The 24971-nt window shown below is 49.0% G+C and overlaps 1 protein-coding gene across 1 annotated transcript; it reads left to right on the forward strand.

Annotated features, from left to right (window-relative positions):
- The first annotated feature begins 951 nt into the window (after window positions 1-951).
- Window positions 952-24716, forward strand: ADPRHL1 (ADP-ribosylhydrolase like 1). Its single transcript, XM_081084564.1, has 7 exons — window positions 952-1278; window positions 7398-7562; window positions 13275-13400; window positions 17606-17746; window positions 21378-21505; window positions 22045-22177; window positions 23696-24716. The coding sequence occupies exons 1-7, from the start codon at window positions 1065-1067 to the stop codon at window positions 23851-23853; spliced, it is 1065 nt and encodes a 354-aa protein (XP_080940690.1). The 5' UTR covers window positions 952-1064; the 3' UTR covers window positions 23854-24716.
- The last annotated feature ends 255 nt before the right edge of the window (window positions 24717-24971 follow it).

Raw genomic sequence — 24971 nt, forward strand, 5'->3', positions numbered from 1 at the left:
GACATCCCATCTACCTCCCCCGCCCCCACCTCCCCTCCTCCCCCCGCCCCCCCCCCCCCCCCCGCCAGCCTCTTCATATCTTTGAATGTTCTTGTGAACGGACAGTGTTTATTTAAGCACCCGATGCCGGTGGACGGCACCGTCACAGATGCCACGCCAAGGCTCTGCTCTGTGCTCACATGCGTTGCCACCTGAAGCCTGGGTATTTGGAGCCTTTTGTTGAACATTGAATTGTGAGAACACTTCGTAATCTTTCCCCCTGGGGCCAGGTATGCTTTGTTCTTTACCCTCTGCGTTTTTTCTGTGTTCTATCAGAAACACGTTTTATAATCCAAGAAGTTTCCCCAAAATGGAACCATGATGGATGAATCTCACCATCATGCCAAGTAAAAGAAACCAGACACAAAAGGCTACATATGCATAACTCTTACAAATTCTGGAAAAAGCAAAACTATGGAGACAGAAAGCAGGAAAGTGGTTGCCTGGGGGTGCGATGGGGGGAACGGAACGGATGGGCAGCGGGGGCTTGGGGGTGACAGAAGTGTCCTAAAGCGGGTCTGTGGTGTGACGCACAGCAGTGTCCCTTGGCACAAGCTCACCAGACTGTGCGCGCGACATGAGAGAATTTCCCGGTGTGTAAATTACACTTTAAAGCATTTAGAAATGAGTGCGTTTCTCCCAGGATGCTGTGCAAAGACTCACACTGGAAAGCCATTGCGTTTGGGAGAGCGTCGGGAGTTGCCCTGGACGCTGCCTAGATGCTCTGGGAAAGCCGCAGGCTCCTCTGTGGAAGAGCTTGTGTCTGTCCAGACGCTGAAGGAAGCTGACACTTCCACGTGGCTCTTCAGAAGGCGCTGGGAGCTGCGGGGTCCAGGAAGGTTTTCTCATTGGTGCCACCTGCAGACAGGAAAGCAGTGCTTGGCCATTTGAGGAGGCTCTTGACAGTGACACAATGACCAGAACGGAGGTCAGCGGGGTGGACTGAGGGCTGCCGCTGCCGCTGCCGCGAAGCAACAGAGGCTGGACGTGCTCAGCAGCTGGGCAGACAGAGGAGCTGCTCCGCAATGGAGAAATTTCAGGCTGCGATGCTGCTGGGCAGTGTCGGGGACGCTCTCGGTTACAGAAACGCCCGCAAGGAGAACAGTGCTTCAGGCACAAAGATCCAGGAGGACCTGCAAAAACTCGGGGGGCTGGACCACCTGGTGCTCTCACCGGAGAAGTGGCCTGTGAGTGACAACACCATCATGCACCTGGCGACGGCCAGGGCCCTCACCACAGGTAAGGCTCTGCCCCTGCCCCTCAGTGTGTCCGGTGAACCCGAGCTCTTGTGGTTAGCACTGGGGCTTTGAAGGCGATGTGGTGTTTCAGCTGTGGTGTCACCCAGTGCCACTGCTAAAGTGGCCATTTAACATACACCAGCGTCCCTCCGCAAATCGGACGTGCCACAGCTCATGTTTCTCGTGCAGCCTTTTTGGATGGCAATATTCTTTCCCTCTGCTTATCTGCAGAGTCGGTGTCTTAAACGGTGACTTTTCATTTGTAAAGTGTTTACTAAGCTGAGCTCTGTCTCTGGAATTAAATTCAATTAAATCTGACTTTGGGGCTGTTCCTGGTGAGGGCTCAACTTTTCACTGCAGATATTAAGCTTTCTTCTGAATTTATTTCAAAAGAATATAAAGTAACATGCCAGTTTTGAAACTTGGACAAATGAGGGTAATATTGTTTGGGGACTACTTCTAAATTCCACTGAACTAGGGTTGAAACGCCAGCTACCAAAATATGACTTAGCTTGGGTTGTTGCTTATATATAAGTATGTCCTAAGAAAATGCTATAAAATTGGTTGAATTTGGGGAATGGGGAAACAAAGTTGATTGAAATATTCTTTAAACAGGTTGATTTAGGATCAACATGTCTTTATATGAATTTCAGATAAACGTATAAATATGTAGCACTATTTTTCTACACATGATTTGCTCTTTGAAACCCTATGTTATTAGTATGTCGCTGCAATATTAAAACCTGAAAGTGACTGTTAAGTCAATGAAATCTCACTTATGAGCTCACCTCACCACTCCATGGGGCTGCTGTGAGCACGCTCGATTTAGTTCTGTGGTCATCATACAAGAATGCCATCTACTTTGTGACGGCTCCTAAATAGCTAGGGGCAGAGCTCAAGCACCATAGATAAGATAAAGTGTCACCGCGTGTTGAAAATGGTGAAGTGTCTTTCTGAGTCTACACGGCTGTGACATCCAAATGCTGCCTGCCTGTTTTCAGGAAGATCCCATGGGCTTGGTGTTTAACAGTACTCAGTAGCATTCCAGCAGCCATGCCCACCCCCAGGCACCTGCTGGAGAGCATGGCTTTCAAAACAAAAGCATGGCTTGTTTCAGGTGCACACAGCTGGTCCTTATGCTTACACTTTGCTTCCTTCATTTGTGTCTGACGGATGCTGTATGCGCACAGTCCACAGTCCACATGTCCTCTCGTGTTTGCCCTCATCTCCATGAGCGCTTCAGTAAGTTTTTGTGCGTGGCAGAATCCACAACGTGTCTCTGTCCTGTACAGTACCTGGCACAGATTGGGGCACCTCTGACCATCACCTGCTCTCTGAGGTTAGATGGGGTCAAGTCCTGTTGGCAGAAATAGGCCCTAATTTGCCCTCCACGTGAAATGTATGCATTGAAGAGGATTGTGAGTGTTTGGGACATTGCTTTTAAGGAGGAAGATGAGTTCACTCTATGTGATCGCAGCCACCAGGCGTGGGAAGTGGGGAGTTGCTATACATGGCAGCACCCTCTGGCTGGGGGGTCATGAGACAAAATGCGAGAAGCCTGCTGCCTTGAATGGTTCTCCTCCAAAAACCCAAGCAAACATATTTTTTCAGTTGAAATCCAAGTTGAAATTTCATTTACATTGAGTTTTCAAACAGCTCATTTAAAAAAAATTTTTTTTCTGATACTGAGAAATCCATTTTTATTTTTTTTAATTCTTTATTAGTTAAGGTATTACAAATGTGTCCTTATCCCCCCATTAATCCCCATCCTCTCCCCCCACCACTCATGCTCTCATCCCCCTGTTGTCCGTGTCCATTGGTTAGGCCTATATGCATGCATACAAGTCCTTTCATTGATCTCTTCTCCTTACCCCCTCCTTCCCCTACTTTCCCTCTGGGGATTGATAGTCTGATCACTGTTTCTCTGTCTTTGGATCTGTCCTTGTTCATCAGTCTATGTTGTTCTCTATAACCCACAAATGAGTGAGAGCATGTGGTATTTATCTTTCTCTGACTGGCTTATTTCACTTAGCATAATGCTCTCCAGTTCCATCCATGCTGTTGCAAAAGGCAAGATTAGAAAACTGTGGTACATCTACACAATGTAATACTATGCTGCGGTAAAAAAGAAGACTCTTGCCTTGGTAAAAAAAAAATTTTTTATTGATTTCAGAAAGGAAGGGAGAAGGAGTGAGAGAGAGAAACTTCAATGATGAGAGAGAAACATCGATCAGCTGCCTCCTACACGCCCCAAACATACGCCCTGACCAGGAATCGAACCATGCCCTCCTGGTTTATAGGTCGATGCTCAACCACTGAACACACCAGCTGGTCTATTATTAGTTTTACAGGTGAGGGAACCGATACACAGACAGGTTAAGTAGCTGACACAGTGCTACACATTCGAGTGAGCGTCAGGCCAGGGATTGGAACCCAAGCAACCTGCTCCAACGCCTAAGTTCTTGATAAGCACTGTCCCGACCACCCGAGGTTACTGGACATGCAAATATTTCAAGGATCCCAATGAACAGTGGCTTTTCAGCATGTTTTCCGAAGAGAGGCAGACTTTCACAAAGTGGAACTGCGTCTTGGCAGACTTAAGTTTCGCTAATAAGTGCCTTAAGCCCATAAGCCATGTAGCGGTGTGGTCTGGGGAGCCACTGCTCTCTATAGAGTCAACAGGATGAGGCAGGTCAGGTGCAGCCTGTGTGATGTCCTCCTTTTGGGTGTGTCTCTACAAGGGTCAGTGTTAAATGAAAGCAGACACTGACCAGATATAGGAAGTAGCTAATACTCCACAAGGTAGGAAGGCAACCCAGTATGCACAGCTTATGAGCAAACAGCTCACTCGACACGCGTTTACCAAAGGCTCCCTTATGGGCCCGTCACCCAAGGACGGGGGGCTCTGGAGCATGACACTCCCAGTTCTCTACCACTCACTGGTCAGAAACCCGCTTCCCCTCTCTGAGCCTTACTTCCGGACGGCAATACCTTCGTCATAGGTTATGTGAGGATTAAGTGGGACAGCTTGGGTTATATGGGAAAGTGACTCATGGCAATTAATTACTGTTGGTATTTTTACAATGTCTTATGCGTCTGAGGGTCAGCAGCTCCAATGGTCGTGGCCAAGCCAAGGAGCCCTGTCACTGTTGGTGCAGGAAGAATGGGGGGCGGGGGGCGGTCATTAGCCCACTGGGGACAGCAGCAAGTGCCACCTGTGGGTCCCTGGCCCGCAGGGGAACATGGGGCCTGACCCAAGTCAGAGCAGACGAGGCCTGTCCAGGCTCAGCTCCGGATTCCTCTTCCTCCACCAACGTCTCCCTGAGTACAGCATTTTGAAAAGTGGACATTTTTCTTTCAAAGGAACCTGATATTGGCATTGTGACTTGTCTTTATTGTGAGATCAGGTGGGAGGCTTACGGGTGGTGTTATAAGCTGGTTTGTCTTTTAGGAGACTGGGCGGGCAAGAGAGAGAAGAAATGAGTTGAGGATCCATGTTTTCACAAAGTGGAGAAACTCAGGGGAGAGAGTCTGAGGCTCTGCAGCTTTGAAAAAAAATCTGTTTCTACTTTAAATTCTAGCCTGAAACCAGCCCAAGGCTTTTACTTGCCATTTTGTTTTTAGGGACTATTTTTCCTTTAAAAAGTATGTGATTCCAAAATAAAAGGAATTATTTTGGGGGACTCTGGGAGGGCCAGGCTTATTAACGCTGGACTGAGTTAATCCAGGATTGAGTTAATTACGAACGCTGTCTGTAACTGATAGTGCTGGCTCCAGAGCCTGGACCGATCCCAGGGGCTCGCACCTCCAGCCAGGGGTTAATTTTATTCTAGTGGCGTTGTGACCGGCAGAACTCATTCCTCCCCAACCAAGGTCTGGCTGCACCTTCTCTGTCCCCTACTCAAGACTGGGCAATGCCAAGTATCGGAGCTGTGGGCTGGGCCTCCTGGGACTCCCCTTGCTGTTAAGACATTGGAGAATGGCAACCAAGGACTCAGAGCCACTCTTTCTCCAAAGGGTCACACTGCTAGGGTACGGGGTGCCACCTGCATGGCCACTGCCAGGCCTGAGGCTTCATCCTGGGCCAGGGAGTGCTTTGTTTTGCCAAGTGCACTTCTGATCTTGCTCGCCCTCTGAGCTGGGCCCCTGGCTCTGAGGGGGCCTGACGAAGATCTGGTTGGACCCGGGGAAGGGCCGTAGGTTTTCATGCCAACAACACTTCACTGCCTGCTCTGAGCCCAGGAAGGTTGAGAGGTGGTCTCCCTCCCGCCACCCCCCCCCCCGCCCCCCTGCCACGCACCAGCCACCAGAGATGGGAAATCCACCCCCAAAGAGAGGAGGGGCAGTAGCTGGCTCCTGATGGCAGCCCACATGCCTGAAACACAGTTTTAGCACAGGTAAAGTTGTGGGGGCTGTAAGAGATGCATGGGCAGGGGCGCCCCATACCTGCCTGCCGTGCCTGGCATAGCAGCCCCTCCACAAACCCACAGGACCTGCTCTCCCATGTGACCAACCCACTGGGCTGTGGATTAATTTAGTGGCAGGAATGCTCAGGCTTTGCAATTGAAACCCATTTACCAGCCCTGGCCTTGGGCAAGTCACATAACCTCCCTGTGCCTTATCTGGAAAAAGAACAGAGTGACCCAAGCATGTCAAACTCAAAGGCTAACACGGGCCAAATAAACAAGGTTTAAGTTTATGTGGGCCGCAAAAAAAACAAAAGCTTCAATTTTCATAGAAACGTAGGTTTATTTCAATAGAGACATGCTGAATACAAAGGGCTGAAATAAGTGAGTAATCATCTATACTAATAAAAGGGTAATATGCTAATTAGACCAGATAGTCCGGACATCTTCTGGTTGTCTGGTCCTCCTTCTGACAAAGTCACAGTGGTGGGGCTGAGGCAGTGGTGGTTAGGGGCGATCAGGCCAGCAGGGGAGGGCAGTTAGGGGTGATCAGGCAGGCAGGCAAGTGAGCAGTTAGGAGCCAGCAGTCCCGGATTTCGAGAGGGATGTCCCAGATTGGAGAGGGTGCAGGCCAGGCTGAGGGACCACCCCTGCCCCCCCGCAGGAATTTCGTGCACCAGGCTTCTAGTTAACATAAAATAATAGAACATTAATTTACTAGACACTGAATAACTGCACAAATTAATAAGCGTAACACAAATAAACGTATTTTTCTTGTTCTCTGAAAGTGAAATATTTCCTGTTGCACACACCAAACAAATCAGTCCAGGACTAATGATTTGGCAATCAGCTGCTAAAATATTTGCTGCTAGTATCAGTGGAGAGAAATGGTGCACCTGTACATAAGGTGCGTAAGGGAAATGAATGCAACATGATTATAGTAATCAGTCATTAGCGAACGTTGTCGTTCATAATGAATAATTATGTGTAACAGGATATTACAAAAATTAATACAAAATTAATTACAAAATTTTTATTCAAATGTTTCCTACATACTGTTATATTGGCTGGGCCGCATGCAGTCCACTGGCCACGGGTGTGACCAATAGGAGCCTGGCAGGGTCCTGGGAGGACTACATGGAATCACTGAAGGTGTCCTGCGGGGCAGATGGTGGGTGGTCTGTGTGCGTTGGCCCCCCTGTCCTCCTGCCCTGTGATCTTCGGGTCCAAGGCCACACTTGTTCCCAGGACACCTTCACGCAGTGGGGTGCAGTTTGGGACAATGCCTGGGGAGCACTGGCCGCTTCATGGGTGTGAGAAGGAGGGAACTGAAGATGGGAGAGACTCGCTCCCGGTGCCTTAGACGTGGGTCCTTGAAACCCCAAGGTACAGGCAGATGTCGGTCTAGCTTGTCCTCACATGGACAGAGCTGTTAGCGTATGAGCATCTTGGATTTTTCTAGATTCCTGTGTGTAACTGAAGTAATAAGCACAACCACAAACTAGGATGTCTGAAATCTGGGTGAACTCTAAAGCGAATTATTTGTCTGCATGTCCAGTTTCTCTGGGTAGCCCGGGCGCTGTGAGAGGGTCACTAAAATCTTCCTCCTCTTACACCGACTCGCTGCCCTTCTGTTGTCACTGCTGTGTTGGGGTTTACCCGGCGGACTCGTCTCCCACTCTCTCTGACCCCCGCCTTCCCCTTCCTCCCCCAGACTACTGGTGCCTGGACGACCTGTACCGGGAGATGGTGAAGCACTACGTGGAAGTGCTCGAGAAGCTTCCAGAACATCGAGCAGACCCCGCTACCATTGACGGCTGCTCGCAGCTGAAGCCGGATAACTATCTCCTTGCCTGGCACACGCCTTTCAACGAGAAGGGTGAGGGAAGGCTTGCTTCCGCCTCTAAAGCCGCATCTAGAGAACCGCCCCGGGCCCTGGCCATCTGTCTGCCCACTAGCCGGCCGCCTGGCCGCTTTGTGCGGGTTGGGAGGGATTTGCCAGGATTTGTAGGGCAGCGTGCCGCCTGGGGAGCCAGCTTGCAGCATGGGCGTCTATTTAGAGGACGCCAGCTTCCCCGGCAGTTTTGCCACCCATCCCTGGTTTATTTTAAGAAATATTTTCCACTGGTTTCCCGTTAAGTTTGTAAAATTTTTTTGCTAAAACATCAAGGGAAACATACACCACCTGCATAAATGTCTGTCTCTGCGAAGACGTCATGTGTTTATGGGGGATGTATTTAGGTAGCCACAGTCTCTGCCTCCAGGGCCTGGGCTCCTGGGGTTCTGGACCTCCCCCTCTGGGTTTATACTGAAGGTGGGACCTGCCCCTCTGGGTTTACATTGAAGGATGGCATCCAATCAAGTAAAGCCAATTAAAAAGAGAAAAATCAGTACATTAAACTTGAGGACACCTCACAGGCGTTAGACTTATCAGACAAGGATATAAAATAGTATGTATTCTATACTTTCAAAAAGTTAGGTAGAAACAAGGAGGTATAATAAAAGACCTAAATTACACTTCTAGAGAAAAACACCACAATGTCTGAATTTAAAAACACATTGGTCGAGATGAACAGTTTAGACATTTCAGAAGAAAAGATGAGTGAGTTTGAGGAAACTGTCCAAAATGGGACAGACAGAGAAAAAAGAATCCGAAAATAAGAGAAGGACACCTGGAGAGCCATGGCACAACTTCGGCAGCCAGCATACCTGAAGCTGGAATCCTCTGCAGAGAGAAGGGGAACAAATGGAAATGATTTGAAGAAATAGGGGCCAAATATTTCCAAATTTGATGAAACCGTAAACTCACAGATCCAAGAGACTCAATAAATTCCAAGCAAATACAAAAAGACACGAAGAAAACTGCAACAAGGCATATAGTGGTCAAATTGCTCAAAACTGATGCTAAAGAGAAAACCGCACGTCCTATGTACAGTCAAGGTGAGGACAGCAGCAGCAACATAAGAGAGGAGCTAGCCAAGCAACATCACTAAGGTGTGAAAAGAAACAACTTCAACCTAGAATCCTACACCCAGAAAAACTATCTTTCAGAATCAAGCCCTCATGGCCTTTTTCGGGTGAATAAAAGCTGAAGAGGCATCACCAGCAGTCCCACTGGCAGATGCTAATGGAAGTCACTCAGGCAGAAGGAAAGGAACAGCAAATGGGCACAGGGATCCACACAAAGGCATGGGACTGATGGAAACTCTCACCACATGGGTAAACAGTAAGATGTTTTAACTTGTTATTTAAATGTATTTAAAAGAGAATGGACTTTAGCAAGTAATAGCAATGTACTGCAAGGTTTATAAATTATGTATAAGCAAACGTATGGCGCAACAGCACAAAGGCAGGGAGTAAAGAGATGGAGTGCGCAGCGTAAGGTTCTAATAGGAGGCATGAAATGATACAAAATCACGCAAAGGCAGACTGTTCTACGTTAAAAATCTAGACCAGTGGTCGCCAACCTTTCGGACCTCACGGACCACCAGTGGTCCATGGACCACCGGTTGGCGACCGCTGATCTAGATTATGAGCCCAAAGCAACCACCAAAATAACAAAATAATAACTAGTAAGCCAACAAAAGAGGTGAAATGGAACCATTTTAACAATATTTACTGGGGAAGCAGAAATTGTGAGGCCCCTGCCGTCCCTCGGCTTGCCCAATCAGTACCCCTGACCTGGAGACCAGGTGAAGAGCTGTCACTCGACTCAAAATTCTTTTCCTTAATAAGAGAAGTCTTTCCCTGTTTGGGTTCGCAATGAACGGCCTGTACTGCTTAGGCGTGAGCATCATATGGCACATAACCAGCCTCACCAGCACATCAGCCCTGTGGGCAGAGAATGAGGTCTTACCTGTAGCATGAGGGTGCATGCAGTCCGCTGCCCTGCCTTGCTTCAGGAGGGACCCACCAGCCCTGGGAGACAAAGCGTGCTACCAATTTGGGCCTTGCTGTGTGTCTTCTCCTTTCTGTTCCAACCCAGGCCCATGTGTTGAGTCCTCTTTGGTGACTCTGAACCCGTTGACGGCACAGTAGGAGTAGGTCTGTAGGCTTCTCCCTATAGTGGTGGCACTGTTATGGTCTTTACCATCTCCACACAGTGGTCATCTTTAACTGGGATTGGTAAGGGAATCGTCAATAATATTCAATACAAAAAATGCAGAAAAAGAGAGAAAGGGGTACAAATAACAGATTGGACAAATAGAAAATAAATAACAAGATGATAGACTTAAACATAACCATATCACTAATCACATCAAATATAAGTGTTCTAAAGACCCCAAATAAAAGGCAGAGATTCAGAGGGAATAAAGAATTAAGTCCCAACTATATTATGCTTATAAAACATGCACTTTAAATATAAAGACACACATAGGTTAGATGAAAAAGGATATACCATGTAACATTACAAAGGAAAGCTGGAGTGATTCTATTCATAGTGCATAAAGTAAGTTTTGTAGCAAAAATATTGTGCGGGGGGGCGGGGGGCATTTCATCATGACAAATGCATCCATTTGTCAGGAAGACGTAACCAACATAAATACTTGTGTATCTAATAACAAACCTTCAAAATATACAAAGCAAAAACTAATAGAACTGTAGGGAGAAATAGATAAAGCCACAATTATAGGCAGAGATTTTAATTTTAAGGTCTCAAACCAATGACTTCCATTTTCACCTTAAGGAACTAAAAAAGAAGAGCAAATTAAACCCACAGAAAACAGAAGAAAGGAGACAATGAAGAGCAGGGTGAAAATCTATGACCAAGAAAATATAGACAAACAACAGAGAAACTCCACAAAAGCTGATTTTTTTTTAAAATATATTTTATTGATTTTTTACAGAGAGGAAGGGAGAGAGATAGAGAGTTAGAAACATCGATGAGAGAGAAACATCGATCAGCCGCCTCCTGCACATCTCCTAATGGGGATGTGCCCGCAACCCAGGTACATGCCCTTGACCAGAATCGAACCTGGGACTTTTCAGTCTGCAGGCCGACGCTCTATCCACTGAGCCAAACCGGTTTCGGCATAAAAGCTGATTTTTTAAGATAAAAAAGTGATAATCCTCTAGGCCGACGATCAGGCAAAAAGACGAAGACACAAGTGACCAGTATCAACAATGAAAGAGGTGACATCACTGCAGTTTCCACAGAAAGAAAAAGGGAAGAAAGGTTTCTCTTCAGGTCGTGTGGATCTTTCACCTTTCACTAAAAGGGGGAAAAGAAATACTCTGAATATGTTTATGCTGATAAATTTAACAAACTAGATGAAATGGACAAATTCCTTTAAAGATACAAACTACCAAATGGCACTCAAGAGTAAACAAGCACCTAAATTACATTATATCTGTGAAAGACATCACAAAGAAAGCTCCAGATCCAGACAGCCTCACTGAGGAATTCTACCAAGCGGCTAAAAAGGAAATAGTACTAATTGTACACAACTCTTCCAGGAAATTGAAATTGAAGAAGACGATACTTCCCAAATCCATTCTTCTGCTCCCCAGAAGAGTCTGTTAAAAGAATGAAAGGCTTCTATATCACACCTGTTTCTGCGATAAAATGAAAAGAAATTCAGTTTTAAACTAAACCTGAAAATGGAGAACCAGCAAATACCCAGCTGCATACAACTTTTAAAAAAAAATTTTAAAGCTTTTTTAAAAATATATGTATATTTTATTGATTTTTTACAAAGAGAAAGGAGTGGAATAGAGAGTTAGAAACATCGATGAGAGAGAAGCATCGATCAGCTGCCTCCTGCACACTCCCTACTGGGGATGTGCCTGCAACCAAGGTACATGCCCTTGACTGGAATCAAACCTGGGACCCTTGAGTCTGCAGGTCGACGCTCTATCCACTGAGCCAAACTGGTTAGGGCTGCATACAACTTTAATAAATGTGCCTAACTCTATGTTCTGTCCACCTGGAAACATGAATAAAATAAAATTGAGGTTAACAAATGTTTTATCAATATTTACAACACCATTTTAAGTAATCATTGTAAGTACTATATCTTCTTGCAACAGCAAATTCTGTATAATAAAAGCCTAATATGGAAGAAGAAGAAGAAGAAGAAGAAGAAGAAGAAGAAGAAGAAGAGGAGGAGGGAGGGGGAGGGGGAGGGGAGGGGGAGGGGCCGGGAAAGAAGGGACTGCTCAGCTAACATGGCTCAGTGGTTGAGCGTCAACCTATGAACCAGGAGGTTTTGGTTCAATTCCTAGTCAGGGCACATGCCTGGGTTGTGAACTCATCCCCAGTAGGGGGCGTGCAGGAGGCAGCCAATCAATGATTCTCTCTGATCATTGATACTTCTATCTCTCTCTCCTCCTTTCCTCTCTGAAATCAATAAAAAAATATTTTAAAAAAGAATGAAAAGACAAGCCACATATTGGGAGAAAATATTTGCAAAGAATATATCTGATAAAAGATTTCAATCCAGAGTGTATAAAGAACTCTTAAAAATAACAAGAAAACAAGCAATCCAATACAAAAATGGGAGAACTATTTAAATGAACACTTCACCAAAGAAGAGATATGGATAGCAAATAAGTGGGTGAAAACACACTCAACATCCTTAGTCATTACAAAAATGCAAATTAAAACCACAATGAGATACTATGGCATACCTAAGAGAATGGCTGAAGTTAAAAAGATTGACCATAGCAAATGAGGTCAAAGACGTGGAGGAGCTGCTGATGGGATGTAGAATGGTACATCCACTTTGGAAACCTGTTTGTCAGTTTCTAAAAAGTTAAACATTCATCTACCATGTGAGCTACATGTTCCACTCTGAGGTAAAGCATATGTCCACACAGAGATTTGGTTATGAATGTTCTTAGCATCTTATTTGTAATAGCCTCAAACCAGAAATGACCCAAATGTTCATCAGCAGGTAAATGGATAAGTCAGTTGTGCTACATCCATACAGTGGAGTGCTATTCAGCAACAAAAGGGAGTCAGCTATTGATACACATCAGTGGTGTATCTCAAAGTAGTTATGCTGAGTGGAAGAAGTCAGGAAAAAAAAGTGTGTTCTGTAGGATCTTGTTTATATAAATTTATAGAAAATGCAAACTAATTTGTAGTGCCAGATCAGTGGTTGATGGGGATGGCAGAGGGACAGGGAAAACTTTTTGAGGTGATGGATATGTTCACTATCTTTAGGAGCTGATTTCATGGGTATATGATATGTCAAAAATCATCAACTTGCATACTTCAAATACATGCAGTTGATTATGTGTCAATTATAACTCATGAAGTTGTTTTTAAAAAGAGAAAATATATATGATTGAAAGCACACTGTGTACACAATTCTGTCTTCTACATTGTCCCCAGTAGAAGCATAGAATGAGTTATTTAATGACTAAATAACATTCCACACATGGATGCTTTGCAATTTATTCAATCTCTTCTTTGTCAGGCATTTGGATGATGTGTCTATTTTTCACTCATCCAAATGACACTATGATAAACATGTTATTACATCAATTTTTATACATTTTTTAAGATTATTCATGAAAACCAGATTGCCTGAAGTGGAATTATTGGAGCAAAGGTCTAAAATGAGGTATTTCATGGTCCATGTAGGTTCGGGGTTTGGAGCTGCCACCAAAGCGATGTGCATCGGCATGCGGTACTGGAAGCCCGAGCGGCTGGAGACCCTGATCGAAGTCAGCATCGAGTGCGGCAGGATGACGCACAACCACCCCACAGGTACCACTGGCGTCAGCGCAGGCGCCTGCTGTGCCATTCTCAGTCTGGTGGACTAGACTGGAATCTTATGTGGTCACATCCACTATTTGGTTTGCTGTTTGTTGACAGACTTGGGTTTGTACATCTACAGTTCTGCTTAAATTCTGTTTTCAACCTAAAAGAGCTGAAACCTGAGATCTGGGTGGACGCCATGAGAGCTAGCGTTTGTGTTATGCTGTCAAGACAGAAGCCAGCCCAGAGAGCCGGCGTCCTTGGCTGCCGCGACCTGCCCCTGGCCCAAGGCGCACTGGCTATGTGAGCTGCCCTGAGTCACTAATGGCCTGCGCCTCCATGTCCTCACCCGCAACAGGGATGATTACGGTGACAGGAGGGTTATTATTCTACTCACTTCATCCCCCACGCACCCTCACGGCGCGGTGTGCACAGCGGGGCCAGCTGCATGCTGGGATCCCCCACCGCGTGTCCATCACACAGAGGGAGGGCAGGTAGGGCAGCCCCAGAGCCTGACTGAGATGTGACTTAGAAAGCAATCAGCTCCTGATGTTAAAAAAAAGAATGACTTGAGACTCTTGTACCTGTGACCAGCCCTTAATCATGGCAATGCAGGGGGTGTGCCCCAGCCCCACCCAGAAGTCCTGAGGCTGCCAGCTGCTCTCTGGTGACTGTTGTCCTTTCGCAAGGTCACCTTCAGGGGTGATCCCGTGTCTTTCTGGAAAGTGCTCTTTCGTGGGTGTGAACTGCTGTGGGCAATGGAACCCCTATTAAGTGGATGTGGCAAAACGTGCCAATGAGTTCAGCAAAGGCAGTGACAGGCTAAGCCATAACTTCTACAAATAAGTTTCTTAGATCTTTAAAGTTTACACGGAAAGGCATATAATTCAGCCAGTTGGCAACATCTGGGATGATTGAAGAGGCAGGAAGGACTCCCCTGGAGCCCTGGGAGGGAGCACAGCCCCAGACACCCCGGTTTCAGATTCTGGCCCCAGAACGGCGAGAGCACGGGTTCCTGTTTGTTTAGGCCAGTCTGGAGTCATGGGGGCAGCGGCCCCAGGAAATAGACCCCTCCATTTGGGGCTTTGACCGGTTCTGGGGACAGCAGAGCCCTGTGCTCTGGCAGGGGAGACCCCTAGACCTCTCGCTGCAGGGCTCACAGGGAGATTCCTCCCTGTGTCTGTGCCTCAGCCCTGTCTCTCGCTCCCCTAGGGGCTCCTCGGCAGTGACAGTGCAGTGGGCACAGCGGGCACAGCGGGCAGGCTGCTTGGTGGGAAGTGCAGGCTACGTGGCTCAGGGACTCCTCGCTGCCCTGCTGAGTCCCCAGCTGCAGGATGAGGCAGGGTACTCCCCAGCCCCACCCTCACCTCCCAGGCCTTCCCCCTAAGGAGTCCAGCCTGGGCCTCTGCTTCGTGGAGCACCTGGGTTGCAGGAGCCAGCAACTGGGTTGTCGTGCACATATTCTAGATGCCAAAATGGAGGCCCCTACCCCCAGCCCACCTCCCCCTCAAGTCAGTCCTGCTCACAGGTGGCTCCCCCAGCTGCCCCTTGATTGCCATGGTGTCAGATGAGGAAGAAGAGGAGGAGGAGGAGGAGGAGGAGGAGGAGGAGGAGGAGGAGGGGGAGGGGGAGGAGGAGGAGGGGGAAATTTCTGAGAAGCAACCCCAAAATACACACCAGCTGGCCCCCCCTTCTTCACTCCCTCTCTCCAGCTTCAAAGCCTCCTTTTGTGCAGGTGGATGAGGGCCTCTTCCTGGCCAGGCAGCCGGGAGCAAAGGAGGTCAAGGAGGCAGAGGGTCCAGGTGTGGGTTCTGGGACCCCAACCTCACCCAGCAGATTTCCTGGACCTGAGCTCCTTCGCTCTCCCACAGTTCCCAGACCAGGCAGGCTGTTTCCTGCCTCCCTGCCTTCGCACATGCAGTTCCCTCCACCTGGAATGCCCTTCCTCGTCCTTCAAATCCCAGCTCAGCTTTAACTCCACTGGAGCACCTTCCCTGAGTTGCTTGGGCTCCCCCTGCATCCTGCGCCCACCCCAGTCACAGCCGTTTTCTGGCTGATGCTCTCACAGGGGGGTGAGGTCTCGGGGATGCGAGCCGAGCCTTTGTAGCCCAGCCCCTGGCACAGACAGGTGCTCAGTAAATCCGGACGGAAGGGCAGGAGGGCGGGAGGGGAGGGAGCAAAGAAACACCTCTCATAGGACTGGAGAGGATCCGGACCATGAGCACCTGGCCCGGGGCTGGGCACGGAGCAAAGCCCACTCCCTTCCTGCCGCCTCCACTTGAGCCTGGGCTCCAGCACCTTCTGCCTCCTCCGATTTGGAGCCGGCTCAGGGGCAGTCTCCATACCCACAGGCCTGTGTCTGTTGTCCATTTGGATGCAAGGTAATTACACCAGGATGCAGACATGCACTTGACTTCACAAGGAGCAAGTGTGTTTGGGAGAAAGGCCTTCATTCTCAGAAATCCCCAAACTTCAAGGGCTGACCTTGAGCAGGGGTTTTCACACTGAATATTTTCTGCAAACAAAGCCTTACCTGAGGCCATTATATAAAACAGATGGAAACTAAGCTGCTTGGAAGGCTCCTGGGAGACGGACCAGAGTCCCCTTTCCCCTGTAGCTCTGGGTCCGGGGAGATGGGGGTTGGGGTTGGTCCTGGTGGTGAGAAGGGGCAGATGGGAGAGGGGAGAGCCCTGGGGAGAGTCAGTGGCTGATAGCTACTAACTGGTACAGATGGGCTCAATATTTTCAGAACCACATGTTCATGCCAGTGTGGCTGGGCCAACGAACTCATCTTTCACAGCAAAAGTCAGTCTATACAAACAAAAAGGGAAATATGTCCTTGGAAAAAATCATAATGACTGCAACCTCTAATGTTCTCACAGTTTCTTGAAGGAATATTTTAGGGGAAGTGTCTCTTGTCTAGAGAAAAGATTTATATTAATTCAACAATTCCATCAACTTCTCTTTCTTTTTGTTTTGTGAAATTCAAGTAAAATTAAATTTAAAATTGTATCCAAAAAAAGGGTCTGGGTTGAGAATTTAAACACCTAAAACATTGGCTAATATATTACCCAATCTTATTAAAGAAACGTTGTTTTCCATGTTTAATAGCTAAGTCATTTATGTATTTCTAGAATGATGACTGAAAATGTTTTAAAGGGTTGATTGTACTCAATTAACGCTAAGATGTGCATTCTCCTTTTCAATTGAGTCCACTCTCCTTTATAATTTTTTTTGTGTTAATCCTTACCAGAGGATATTTTTTTCATTGGGTTTTTTTTTGTTGGTTTTTTTCTTAGAGAGAGTGGAAGAGAGGGGGAGAGACAGAGAGAGGAACATCGATGTGAGAAATATCTATTGGTTGCCTCCTGAACTCACCCCAGGCCCTGACCGGGGTGGGGATCAAGCCTGCAACCAAGGTACATGCCCTTGACCGGAATCGAACCCAGGACCTTTCAGTCCTTGAGCCAATGCTCTAACACTTAGCCTAACCAGCTAGGGCTCCTTTTCCATTTTTGAACCACCTTTGACAGCAAGTGTCAGAATTTTTATTACAGTGTGCATTTCCCAGACGCGAGCTGAAGCACTCCATAAGAGGAGGGGGCGTGATGGCAGGTGGACAGGACAGTGATTGAACCCTGGGCTTGAGAACAAGATGCTTGTCCCCTGCCCTTAAATGACCCCTAACTGATGCCTCGAGGAGTGGCCAAAGAGTGTCTCAGCAAGATGGCAGTGCCCTGCCTTGGCTGGGTTGCTCAGTGGATAGAGCATCGGCCTGCGGACTGAAGGATCCTGGGTTCGATTCCAGTCAAGGGCATATGCCCGGGTTGTGGGGTCGATCCCCAGTGGGGGGTCGTGCAGGAGGCAGCCTATCAGTGATTCTCTCTCATCATTGATGTTTCTCTCTCTCTCTCCCTCTCTGAAATCAATTAAAAAAAAAAAGATGGCAGTGCCCTTCCTCTGATGGGCACAGTCTTGGTGTGGCCATTACTATGAGCTGGCAAGCACTCATTTGTGATTAGAATCATCTGTCCCCACAAGCCCTTGAAAGATGGGTACTGTGCCTTTTTGTGCAGAGAGGAAACAAAAGATCAAAAAGCTCAAAATGCATGAAGCAACTGCCCATGGCCCTGCCTCTGTTAACACACATCCAGCAGCCCAGAGCAGGGGTATGGCTCAGGTGCCAGTGTTGTTCTCTCCCCTCCGCCCTCCAGGCTTCCTTGGGGCCCTATGTACAGCCCTGTTTGCATCTTACGCCATACAAGGCAAGCCGCTGGAGCAGTGGGGGCGAGACATGATGAAGACAGTCCCACTGGCTGAAGAATATTGTAAGAAGACCATCCGGCACCTGGCAGGTGAGCCTGGCCTCCTTTCCTGCCACTCATATAGGAAAGGAGGCTGTTAGAGCTTGGTCTCAGGTCACACTCAGTGCAAATTTGCACAGACCTGGCTCCCAAGGAGGTCAAGGTCCATTTGCCCCACCAAGAGCATCTCTGTAGGGTCCATGTGAGCAGGTGGATCCCACAAAGAAGCCCAGGGAGATCCACAGAGGTACCAGGAAGAATGGGGTGCATTACAGCAGATCCTTGAAGTATGTGTTTCATTCAATGTCATTTTGTTAAATCATTGATGAGGAACTTGAGTCTTGTTTATATCCCTTAGCCTATGGTAAAATTGGTTTCCTTATACATCATTTCTCTTAAAGTCACAGAAGCATTTGAAGATGTTAAGTGAGAATTTACTGTACTTAGATTTAATTTTCCAAATTATCCTTAAGTAGCCCATGTCTCAGAGAGGAATGAGAGATGCTAGCTGACACTGCTCCAAGGACCTAATGGACAGCTGTGCCTAACCCAGGGGATTAAAACCTCTCACATGGAGGCCAGACAGAGGTCTGTGCCCACCGATGACATGAAGTCCCAGGAAGCTCCATCTGTCCCAGTTGAGTCATTAAATGCTTCACTCTTTTTGGCCACGAGTACGGTCAACCCAGCCAAATGCAGCCAGCCCAGCAAAGGTCCTAGGGGATCATGGTGCTGCTGGCGTTTTGGCCCCTGAGCTCCTCTCGGCTTGCTCCCCTTTCCCCGTGGGATCCGAGGGAGAGCGGGCACAGGACCAGGCAACCCCTGGCTTTCTCCTCGGGCGGCTGAGCCACAGAGGGTCATGGGCTGCATGAGGAACACAGACAGCTTCATGTGGCCTTTGACATTCTAAAACTGTGGAAGAAAATTTCTAGAATAAAGTATCCAGTTTGTCCTGGAGGAGAGGGAGTTGAAGGATTTGAATGTAGGCGCAGGATGCTTGATTTTTCAGAATAGCCTGAGGCTGAAGCCCTGAAACACAGAACCAACAAATCACTTTACTGCCACCCTCCAAGCCCCAGGAGCTATATTCTAGAAGGCCGAGTGGGAACTTTAGAACAACTTTTCAAGGAGACTTTTGCACTTATCCCTGCCTGGACCCAATGCTGGGAAACACTTCTTCACAAGGTCCCTGTTCCAGTGAGAAATAAGAAGCTTCCATGTTCACAGCAAAGTGTCCCTAAGCAGTCACCCTCTACAGGCTTAATTATAGAACACAGGTGGCAACCCTGCACTGTTTTTTTCATCTGGTCTAAGTCATTGTTATCCCTGGCTTCTGATCACTGGGTTAGTCATCCCCCCGCCCCCCCTTCCCCCAAGTAGGTTCACCTTAAACCATCTGAAAGAAGTAAATAACATGAGTGTATTAAACTACACAGTCACTGCATTATTCACATTATACTAAGCAACAGTTCCCCAGAACTCTAGTATCAAAACGGTTTTCCCCAGTGTTTTCTGAAGAACAAATAGTCAAAGATCTTCCATGAACAGAAATGAGAAGAGTCATTGGTCAGATAATTTTGAGATTTTATTCTTTCTGTTTAATTTTAAATTTGTTTAACTCAGAGCTTTATGAACCTCTATGGCAGAACCCTTTTTTAATTTTAATTTTTTATTTGTCAATCACAGTTAACAGTCAGTATTATTTTATACTAGAGGCCTGGTGCATGAAATTTGTGCACTGGGGGGGGGGTGTCCTTCGATCCAGCCTGCACCCTTTTGCAGTCCGGGAGCCCCGTGATTGATCGCCCTGCAGAGAGAGGCCCCACCCACCGCCACTGGCTGGGTAACCAGGCCTTCCTCTGTGAGGTGATCGCGGGGCGATGGCGGGGCCGCCCGACCAATTGCATTGCACTCGCCTTGGCAGTGGCAGTCAGTGCTAGGTCACTGCGGTGCCAGCCGGGGGTGACTGGGACCCAGGACTGACTTCTGCCATGGCCACGGCGGCGGCAGTCAGTGCTGGGTTTTTGGGGCACCCTCGACCCAGGAGGGACCAAGAGGTCAGCAGTTTAGCCCACTCACCAGTCCCCACCCACCTGAGCCTGCTGCACGCGTGGTCTGGCATTTGGTCGTCCATTCGGTCGTTTTGGACGTTATGAACCCTGGTTCTTTATATATTAGGATTAGTTTCAGGTGTATCAGCATAGTGGTTAGCTTCCCCCCATAAATCTGGTACCCACCTGGCCCCATACATAATTATGACAATATTATTGACCATATTCTCTATGTTGTACTTTACATCCTCATGACTATTTTGTAACGGCCCCTTCGTACTTCTTTTTTTTTTCTCCATTCATACTTCTTAATCCCTTTTTAACAAAATACCTAAAATCATCCAGAAAAATGATGTTCTATAGAGCACCCCCAGAAAATATTCTTCTGGGGTCTCTGCCAAGTCTAGGACAACATCCATCAGCAGCAAGGACAGCTAGCAAGTTAGTTCCATGCTTTTGTGTTTGAAGATCTGCTTCCAAGGGTGACTGGCCATTTGCTTGGGAAGGAGGCTCTGCCTGAGCTTGTGCCCACACCAGCATGAGCTCTCTGCTCGAAACACGGGTCTCTGCAGGGCTAATGGGATTTGTGGATTCTGGTCCTTGCCCTGTTGCTTCTGCCTCTCACTTTTCATCTTATTTCACTGAAATAGACCTTAAATGGGCCTCACCTTTAGTTTTGTAAAACAGGGTCATGCCACTGTTTCCAAGAGACTGGCATTCCCGCGGCAACCTGGAATGTCATCCCACAACCCACCCCAGGCACCTCCTGCTGTCCCCGTGGTTAGAAGGGCAGAGGAACACTGCTTCCCCCTGCAGCCCGTGACCACCTAGCCCCCCTCTGGCCCCCGCTCTCTTCCCCGGCTCCCCAACCATAAGCAGACACGGCAGCATCTGTTTTCCTCTTGCGTCGGTTGATTCCCTTGGGCCTCACTGGCCACTTAACCACTCTATGCAGTTGGCATCCTGGGCGATCCATGGAGCCATGGTCCTGCCTGCTCTCAAGGAGGACAAGGTCAAGTGTGTTAACCCAGCACCCTTTGTGGAGGGACAGTGAAGCCCTCGTGACTTCCTAGGAGCTCTGAGACTCAGAGAGCCATCTCCTATCCGCCACCAGCAAGTGTAGCTGCTGCTCCAGCTCATTTTTGAGTCAACGTCCTCTTCACCCAGAAAACTTGCTTCACCCCCTACAGGGTTTAGATGTCGAGCTGGTCATTAGGATAGTAAAGCATCCTCTCTCCCTACCTTGCGGGAAGTATTGAATTAATAGAAATACCCAGGTTCAGAATTTTCAAAGAATGCACTTAAAAATGTTGCAGTCACTGTCTAGTTTCAGAAGAGAGTTAAGCAATTCTTTGAATGGCTTTTGTCCCCCATCACCATCCTCCTTGCTTTTGTTCCAGAGTAGCTACAAATACGAGCATGTTTGAATGTCTAGAACCATCACGAAGGCCAGATGCCAGGTCTCCTCCCATCCGATAAAGAGTATTGCCCTGTGTCTTCTGTCCCCTCCCACTCACTGCCCACAACGTTCTGAGCCCAGCCCCTCTGCCCCAGGCCCCACTCACCCTCCTGCGGCCCCCACACCCCGGCTGATGGCCATGGCATCCTGCCACCCTGTTCTCTGCATTTAGAGTACCAGGAGCACTGGTTTTACTTTGAAGCTAAATGGCAGTTTTACTTGGAAGAGAGAAAGCTCAGTGAAGATACCGAAAGTAAAGCCGCCTTCCCTGACCATTACGATGCAGAGGAGAGGGACAAGGTAAGCCTCGCTGTGTCCGAGATGGCAGCTGGGGACCTGAAGCTTTCAGGGTCCCACTGCCCACGGGGTCCTCCTCACCAGGGCTGTTACTGCCATCTTAGCCCCAAGCAGTACAGACGGGCTGAGGGAACAGCTGCATGTGGGAGGGGTCGTGGAAGATCTCGTTGTCCCTTTGCCCTACTCAGACCGAATGTCACCAGCAAGTGGCTTCCTGGGTGTGGTGTCTAATGCCTGTCACAGCACCTCAGCCCCTTTGCCCAGCTCTATTTGTCCTCGTGGGGTTCAGGGCTGCCTGACACGCTGTTGGTGCTTGTTTATCTGTGAATGTCCATCCCAGAATGGCTGCCATGTAGGAGCCATGAGGAGTGAGCCTTTCCTGCTCGCTGCCCCTCCCCAGCCCCGGGCCGTGCCTGGCACAGGGTGGTACTCCAGCAGTGCTCCGTGGGTACATGAACAGCCACTGGACGGACCCGGGGAGCTCAGGTTCTGACACGGTTCCGCTTTTGGTCCATGCCTCTGACCCCTGGCTCTCTCTTCAGACCTACAAGAAATGGAGCTCAGAAGGCCGAGGGGGGCGACGGGGCCATGATGCCCCCATGATTGCCTACGACGCTCTCTTAGGAGCCGGGAACAACTGGACAGAGCTCTGCCACCGGGCCATGTTTCACGGAGGTGAGATTCCCTTCTTCAATGGCCTTGAACTTCCAAGAGGCCAGCACCCCATCCCTATCCCTGTGCATTCTGTCAGGATGTCTGAAGTTTCAGGCGTGAGGGAGCCCCAGACCATGGGCTCTTCTCTGGGCAGGGCCCTGGCTCCAGCTACTCGTGCACAGACATCACAGACTGCAGGCAGGTTGCCGCACTGCCTTGGGTGGCCCTGAGGCTCTGAGCTTGGAGAGATGTAGTGTTCAGGTTGCTGGGGTGCAGGCTCCTCTCCCTCGTGGCTGCTGGTTGAAGAGCACGCGGGTTCCACTGGTGCTGGCCGTGCAGCGTTCTGACCTCTGCCATCACCATCATCGTGTCCCTCACCTCTGCAGACTGCAATCACAGAGAGGCTGCACTTTAGAATCAGGCAGCCCTGGGTTCAAGTGCAGTTCCAGGCCAGTCTCTCTGTGAGGTGAGAGGGTCAAACCCAACTCAGAGGGCTATGAGGCAGTTGGGTACATGGTGCCAGGAGTTCCCCCCTGCACCACTGAGCAGCAGTGGTCGTTGCTGCAGGGCTGGGAGCCTTGCCTCACTCCCTGTGCCATTGTCTCCTGTGAGTGTAAAGAGGATTCCTGTATATGTTACCTCCGGGTGGGCATGGATTCCATCACTATTAGAGTGACTGTTGTCAGAGCAGAGTGCTGCTCCTGGTACTGAGATGACTGAGAAGTTTGCACTTCCTGGAGGCCAGCAGGGGGCTTCTTTGGGAGCCTGGGGGCTCCCAGTGGGGGAGGAGGAGCCCAGGAGAGAGTGATGGGAGCCAAGGGCAGCAGTGTGGCCATGAACGTGGGAGAAGGGACTTTCCAAGGGGCGCAGTGGCCCACACAATCCAGGACCCCTAGCTGAGAGCAGGGGTGGGGGCATACAGGAGTCTTCGTGAGGTGCAGACAGCTTGTGAGGGAGCCCGTGTAGACTCTGGCCACCCGCAGAGCCTGGAGGGGAGGACTTCCGGGGCACCCTGCACCCATGATAACAAAGGCACCTGCACACCTTGTGTGTTGTCAGGGTGTTTGTATTGGGGACAGCAAAAGCCACCAGGGCCCATCAGCAAAACGGGGGTTTGGCACGAGGGAGGGGGAGGAGGCTGAGAAAGCCCTGGTGCTTACTGCTATAGAGACATCAGCCCAGGAGCATCTCTGAGACTGGCCCTTGCAAAGAGGCCCTGGTTAGTGCAGTGATGGCGAACCTGTGACACGCGTGTCAGAGGTGACACGCGAACTCATTTTTTTGGTTGATTTTTCTTTGTTAAATGGCATTTAAATATATGAAATAAATATCAAAAATATAAGTCTTTGTTTTACTATGGTTGCAAATATCAAAAAGTTTCTATATGTGACACGGCACCAGAGTTAAGTTAGGGCTTTTCAAAATGCTGACACGCCGAGCTCAAAAGGTTCGCCATCACTGGGTTAGTGTCAAGTTCACAGTGATATGCCCCTTCCCACTCTGCCCTTGGAATCCTGAGGACCTGTGTTTCCGTTCTAGGTGAGAGTGGGGCCACGGGGGCCATCGCAGGCTGCCTGTTCGGACTGCTCCACGGCCTGGGCGCGGTTCCCGAAGGCCTGCACCAGGAGCTGGAGCACAGGGCGGAGCTGCTGCACCTGGGAGAGGCTCTCCACCGCCTGTCCACGGAGGAGAAGTAAAGCCACCTCCCCTGCCAGGGAGCCCTCCCAGCCCCGGGGCCCCAGGGGGTCCACGCGCAGCTCCCCGACTCTCCGCGCACTGAGAGCTCATGCCCAACTGACCGTGCTTATAAAATACATTATTTGTCCTACAAGATTATTGTTCCTATCCTGGCCCAATTCCAGTGCCTGATAGAGGTCACCCTGGATTTGATACCCTCAAACCTCCACATACAGTGGTCGCAAGTAGTCTCTTGGACAACTGGTGTATTTTATTCTGTTGCATAGCTAATGCTTTTCGCTCACTCATTTCAACTAACCACAAGGGCTCCGCTCAGAAGGGCCTCCTCCATCTGCAGAACCTTCCGCCACTGTCTGTTTCTAGCTCTTAGACACGCACTTCAGCCACTGCCCACCTGCTCCCCCGTCCCTCCCAGGCGCCTGCTGCCCTTGCGTTCTCACGGCTGTGTTTCCCCATCAGAGCAGTCAGTATGCGTGCCTTCAGGATGCAGCCAGAAGCACTGCGTTTAACCCTCCAGCCTACGTTTTTAATCACACTAGATCTTTAAAGCCAACCTTTTGGAACAACTAAGTGAGGAAACCAGGCCACACAGTTCTCACGCAGGCACCCACCTCTTTCTTCCCCGGGTCTGCAGCTGTCACGCGCGCGTGGGTGCGGCCCAGGCTGCAGAGAGGGCCTGTGGCCGGCTCCACCTGGATTTGCTGAAGGAGACAGAGCTGCTCCCTGTGGCCCATGTTTCTCTCTCTGAGAATCTTGAAAAGGAGATAATGTGCTCTTGTTAAAAATAACCGTGGACACTATCTTTTTGAAGTAGTATCTGGTGTGAATAAAACAGCAGTTGGTGACTGACGTTTAACATGGCGCTTGGGCGGCTTAGCTGGGCTCTATCTTGTTGATGGTGACATCTTTTCATTGAAAGTTTGCCTCCGAGCACAGCCAGGCGAGGCACCCAGAGCCCCGGGGATCCCGGTATTCGGGGATGCTTGCTCGCAGACACTCAGAGGACACTCAGACGTTGAGGTTTCCTGAGACCACCTCGTCTCCCCCAGGCACCCTGCCTCCGCTTCCTGGGCACCCTGGGGTCCTGGGCTGTGGAACGGGACAGGACAGAATACAT

This window comes from Myotis nattereri (genome assembly GCF_964212035.1).
Source record: "Myotis nattereri genome assembly, chromosome: 2".
Classification (NCBI taxonomy): domain Eukaryota; kingdom Metazoa; phylum Chordata; class Mammalia; order Chiroptera; family Vespertilionidae; genus Myotis; species Myotis nattereri.